Source organism: Stigmatopora nigra, chromosome 5, assembly GCF_051989575.1.
Source record: "Stigmatopora nigra isolate UIUO_SnigA chromosome 5, RoL_Snig_1.1, whole genome shotgun sequence".
Classification (NCBI taxonomy): Eukaryota; Metazoa; Chordata; class Actinopteri; order Syngnathiformes; family Syngnathidae; genus Stigmatopora; species Stigmatopora nigra.
In genome coordinates this window covers 13,640,338-13,646,564 of record NC_135512.1, presented here as the reverse complement: position 1 = coordinate 13,646,564, position 6,227 = coordinate 13,640,338, and the positions used below count along the sequence as shown (strand labels likewise).

Genomic DNA, 6,227 nt, shown 5'->3' with positions numbered 1-6,227 from the left:
CCCAACCTCTCGCCCAAATTCAGCTGGGATAAGCTCCATAACTTCCAAGGCTAAAGTGGTTCAGAATAAAGTAAATGAATGAAAAATAATGAATATTAATGCAGAAATTTCAACATTATTAAAATCATTTGGAATTATAAAATCATAGGGCTACTGTGCAGTGTGGTTCTTCTAGCTTTTGCCTCAAGTCTGCCGGGAGGATTAAGGTAATATGCTCCAACATTCCATGACCATGACAAGGATAAGCGGTTTTGAATGAATGAATGAATAAATAATACAATCATAACCCTTAAATCATCTGACATGTTTAACTAATTCAAAACATCCATTCAAAATGTTTTAATTGATGAATTGCTTTATAGAAATCAATATTGTCTTGGGAACCAACGTTTTTTCCATTCCTGACGCATAGTAATAAATGAACTAAGGTTATTTGTCTGAGGGATGACTTTAAACTTTGTTCACATCAAGCATCAATAAAACATGAGACTTTAATATATATGTTTTGTTGTGCATAAATATGCATTAGATGTAATCAGTGGTGCAGCAAGGCATGGTGATCTACTGTACCCTTGTCTGGTTTTCAAATGTGGGAAATTCATTTTATTATTTATACAAGAAGAGCATTGACCTATGAGGCAAACAATGGCAAATATTGCCTGTATTATAGTGATTATAGCTTTAAATAGCAATCTACAAACAAATTGTATCGATCATAAACAATCAAAGTTGGAAGGCTGCTTTCACAAACTTTGATAAATATTGTTTTCTAAATTCAAGTATGTCTACATGGTATTATGGTGTTGTGTATTTATCATACACTGCATTAACTCAGAATCAGACCAAGGCCTCTCACATGGCAAGCATGAATTCTACTAATGCTTCATACTCTTCATTGGCATGTTAAAACATGTAATTTGTTACATTAAAAGTAAAGGTTAAAGGTTAATTTCGTGATCGCTCGCATATTGTCGTAAATTGTGACGCTCTTTTCGTTTAATTATTCGAAAGTTGTAAGTTAACTATAAAAATCTAGTATCACACAGGTAGGGAAATGATGACTTGGAATTTCAAGCAAAGCTTGAATGGTGCTTAAAACAATATATTCATGTTATACTGCATTGACTGGGAATCGGACCCAGGCCTCTCGCATGGCAAGCGAGAATTCTACCACTGAACTATCAATGCTTCATACTCTTTGTTGGCATGTTAAAAGATATAATTTGTTACATTAAAAGTAATTGTTAAAAGTTAATTTCGTGATCGCTTGCATATTGTCGTAAATTGTGACGCTCTTTTCGTTCAATTATTCGATAGTTGTAAGTTAACTATAAAAATCTACTATCACAGAGGTAGGGAAACGATGACTTGGACTTTCAAGCAATGCTGGAATGGTGCTTAATACTATATATTCATGTTATGCTGCATTGACTGGGAATCGGACCCAGGCCTCTCGCATGGCAAGCGTGAATTCTACCACTGAACTATCAATGCTTCATACCCTCTAGCAGCATGTCAAAACATACAATTCGTTACATTCAAAGTAAAGGTTTGAGGTTAACTTCTTAAAAGTCTTAAGAAGATTTGGAAGATCTCAAAGTTGAATGTTTGCATTGAAAACCTATTTACACAATCCTTACTCATATCATTTTCTCTACACAGTCATTGCTTAAATTGTGTTCATTGTACACTTCAACGACGAGGAATCAGACCTATGCCTCTCACATGGGAAGCAAGAACTCTACCACTGAACCATCAATGCATCGTCATTATGAAGATCTTGTTAAAAAATTGTTAATGATCCACCACCAACAATCGTTTTTGTTTATTAAAGAAAGTCCCCTGAAACAATGTTGCAACAAATGTACATACTATACAAAATATCAAACGGCACATGCACGGTAAAATATTAAATGTCTGGTTCAAATATATCAAAGAGGCATTGCCTCGTCTGATATGGCATCTTAATAACTGTGTGATTCAGCACATGTTTGTAGTCAGCTTGTCTTCTTCATAATCTGCAATGGTGATTTGGAATCTTCAGTCTGTAAAATGTCTGAGAGTCCAACACTGAGTTTCCAATGCAGGATTATCATCGATTGACAAGTTACATTCACAATTAGTTTATCAAAAAAGACAGACAAACAATTGCTCTGTTAAAACAGACATGAAATCCTAAACCACTACAAACCTTTAACAATATGAATTGTTTTGGAATAATCTCTCACAGTGTGCATAATTGAAAGGGTGGTGCACCTGTGAATGGCACATTAATTAAGATTTATTTTAATTACTGCACAAAATCATTTTATTTATATTTAAAAGATCTACACTGTTCAAATGAAAATACTGACATCTCTTTTTAATCCACACATATTTTACAAGTTTTGCAAAGCATTGAATATTTACAAATCAAAATGAAAAAAATAGATAGTAATTGACCCATGGTTCCTTAATGCAGTTTTTCTTAAAACTGTTGTGCAGATCAAAGCAAGTTCTTCTTGTCAGTAACATTTCCATTATATGAAAAACTCTTTATGATTATCATTTCGAGCACTATGAGAATTTGATTCGTCATGCGAGTGGACATCCTTGACAAAACCTGGTTGTGTAGGTTTTAGGTCCGTGTTCCGATAAGTCTCATTTCTGTTGTAGATGATTCTTCCGATGACGCCCAATGTCGAAGCAGTGATAAAGATCACCACTGCGATAACACCTATAAAAAGTGACATAAATATGAATCAAAATGGTCTCACATGAACCAGAGTCAGATATATCTTGCTTTTAAGGTATATTAGCTGGATGTTATCTAAAAATGGTAATAATAAATATAATATTGTAAACAGGTGCCTATTGGCTTATAAATATGAATTATCTAAAATATTCATAAAATAATTTTAAAAGTGAATTTCATGTTTTTGGATAAAATGACAGTGTCTTTAATGAATATTAAGAACTTATGTAAGCATGGACTTTGATTTATTTTACCCAAAGTACACAACCACTCTCACTCTTATAATTATATTAAAATGACATTTGTGGGCAAAGGTCTTGAGGGATGAAATTTGGAAAGCAATAAATACATTAAATTTTGCAGGCATTTTATCACTGTTAAAGTACAAAACGTCTCTGAATTCCTTTGACAACGTTGTTACGCTGTTGCTAATCAATGAATATTAATGAATTCAATGTGTGTCAATAAAATCAATGACACAATCTCAACGTAACATTCCTACTGGTGCATTCGGGACTCTCACCACTGGTTTCCATATTTTAGCTAAGAGGCATATGCACCCATCATAAGAGCCACATGTGGCTCCCGAGCCATAGGTTCCCTACCCCTGCACTAGTAGCAATTGAAAATGCCTTTGAATATTAATGCGAAACATAGAAGATAACCCACATAGTAACATTTAATGCATAAGAATTTGAAACATTTTGAAAATGTTAGACTTACAAATAAACAATAAAGTAAAATGTTATAGTCGATTTAGCAGAGATTGATTAGCTATTGAACATTAGTTATTGCATAATACAATTTTAAAGTAGGCCTCTGAGTAGTAAAAGTAGTATTAGTATTAGTAAAAGTATTCAAAGTAAAATAACTAACTCCTATGTTATTGAAAACTAAAATTAAACAGCTCAATTCCGTGGATGGTTGTGATTGAGCTTCATAGTGTTAATCATCTTATTTAGTACCTCCAATTACAGCAGAGTCTCTCCCGATGGTGTTGACTAAAGGTTGACTTGGATCCAGTGAAGCAGGTGGATCTGGAAACATTTTGAAAAGGGAGATCAAGCCAAAATCGAGGACAACTGAAGCTGCAGTGTACTGCAAGCATTATTAAATTCACGGTGTACAGATATACTATATCAGCAAATTCAGTGAGAATTATTTTCTAACGCCTTTCTACCAGATTCAGCTGGATGATTCAAGAATTACCAGGCAGAAAAAAACTATTATGCATTTGGTGGGCTACATTGTGTGTCTGTCTGTTAGTGTACATTGTGATGTGGAAAATATATTTTCATAATTCTCTCTTTGTTTCCTGAATTGTTTCCCACTTCAAGAATTAAAATGAAGACGTACATTTTAGACCGTTCCTTTTAAAAGTAATTTCAAGGCACCTCGTAAAATCATGAGACAACTGGGCTCATTACATTTTTGGCAAGGTGAATTTATTTTCACTGTCTGTGACAACACCTTCATGGTTCAATCAAAAATTACTTCAATAGAAACTGTCTGGTGAACTGAATGTGTGGCCCAAACAAATCCGAAATAAAAGATTCCATAAAATGCCACAAGGCAACGAAACCGAAGAAAATAAAGTTCAGTTGGTTTAATTGGTGTCGAAAGGGTTACAAAAGCATTTCTAAAGCTTTCAAACTTCTGCAGATGGCAATGAAATCCATTATTATGTATTCAAGTACTATTTTTCATTGTACCTGGTAAAGGATGTGTTGTTACTGGAGATTGAGGGTCAACAGTGGAAAGAGAACCACAGTTTGATTGTGTCAGTGGGCCTGTAATAGAAACATGTCTCCCAAGTTGGAGTAGAGCTGCTTTGAGGGGGCTGATGGAGTTAAATAAAACTGCTGAGAGACAGCCGGTGAAGCCGAGAGCAGCCACCCTAGCCAGCTCCATGTCACCAATATCAGCCGCTGGAGACACAAAAATAACGCAGACAGTGTGTTTTCAGAATGCAAATCATTTTTTCACCATATTCCCACTAAAAGTCACACTTAATGTCTGATTTATTTCCCCTTCTATGTACAATATCTTGAATGTTGAAATGGCGCACTCACATACCTGGATACAATTGTTATTATGCTATGATGAGAATTTGGTAGGAATACTACATGTGGTCTGTACACATCTGCAAAAACCTACAAGAGTACAAACTAAGACTGACAAAGGTAAGGTCTATAAATTGATTTATTTTCTGAACTGATTATTGTCACAATGGTCGTGGGGGATGCTTGAGCCTAAGCCAAATAACTATGGGCACCAGGCACAGGGAAAACATGCAAATTCCACACAGTGATGACCGACCTGGGATTAAATCCTCGACCCCAGAACTGTGAGGCCGATACGCTAAACACTCAATCGCCAATAGGGTGAGGTCTGTTTACAAAATAATAGAACTGTATAACAAAAATGGAGGAAATGCCTCATTTTGATACGTGTGTGAGCAAATAACTACACTGACTTAATTCTAAGTGGTTGGAATTTATAGAGAAGCCTATTAAAGTATAATTTGGACCCGCTACAATTCATTACCACTAAATTATTAGGAAAACATGCTGTCAAAGCTCAATGCGTGAAAATTAATTGCTTTCAATGTAGTGTGCAGTTCATGACTTCAAGCAGAAGCACACTTGGATATTTTGGGTATTGCTTTAGTTCCATTACTCTGGCTAACCCTTTGCAATATTTACTAATTTACAAACCAATTTAAAGCAGTTATCTGACAGTGTGGACGCAGAGGTTTCCAAACCGATCCTTGAGGGCCCCTGTGGATGCAGGTTTTTGTTCCAACCGATCCAACGCAAACAGTTTAACCTCTGAGGTTTCGGCTGAAACAAGAAGCACCTGACTGCAATCCACTGATTGCACTTCTGAGATACCAGATTGGTTGAAAGTTTTCCTCCTATAGGTTGGAACAAAAACTTGCACCCACTGCAGCCCTTTCTCGAATAGTTTGGAGACCACTGGTGCAGAGGTTCACTCGCTTGAGTTTGATGGGAGCAGGTGCGGGCTATATTCCCGCTGGTGGTGGTATGTTTGTGAGTGTGAAGGGTCATTTGTCTTGCTGTGTACCCTACGGCTGACTGGCGACCAGTCTTGGATGTAGTTTGCCGTTTGCCCAAAGCCAGCTGGGATAGGCTCCAGCAACCCTTACCAGGATGTGCGGTATAGAAAACGAATGAATTTAAAGCAGCAGTTTCCACATATCTATGAAGTACAGTAGCATGAAAATGTTTAGGCATGCTAAGAGTATCCAAACTTATGCATACCACTGCATATTATGCTTCACTACTTTTGCTATTCTTCTATGTCTTTCTGGGAAAATTTCAGATACGACTAGTCTACTTTCCTGGTTCATGAACTAGTCTGATGGAAAACAGGCCTGACAGGGACTGACAGATTTTCATTTCTGCTGCCAATGTGATTGCCATAGTGTTTTTACTCTCGGTTGAATAACTGGGTGACAGGTTACCATGGA

General features: G+C 36.2%; 1 protein-coding gene and 1 non-coding gene across 2 annotated transcripts in view; both read right to left on the bottom strand.

The window, feature by feature from the left end:
- Positions 1 to 1,117: 1,117 nt before the first annotated feature.
- trnag-gcc (transfer RNA glycine (anticodon GCC)) lies at positions 1,118 to 1,188 on the bottom strand. The gene has a single exon. It is a non-coding gene; the product is annotated as a tRNA-Gly (tRNA).
- Positions 1,189 to 1,803: 615 nt separating this feature from the next.
- Positions 1,804 to 6,227, bottom strand: part of LOC144197023 (contactin-associated protein-like 4) — a 34,998-nt gene continuing 30,574 nt past the window's right edge. The window contains exons 22-24 of the mRNA XM_077717554.1: positions 4,447 to 4,662; positions 3,700 to 3,771; positions 1,804 to 2,716 (exon numbers count right to left, since the gene is read on the bottom strand). Of these exons, the coding sequence (XP_077573680.1) occupies positions 2,520 to 2,716; positions 3,700 to 3,771; positions 4,447 to 4,662 (485 nt within the window). The 3' untranslated portion in view covers positions 1,804 to 2,519. The remainder of the gene's footprint in view (positions 2,717 to 3,699; positions 3,772 to 4,446; positions 4,663 to 6,227) is intronic.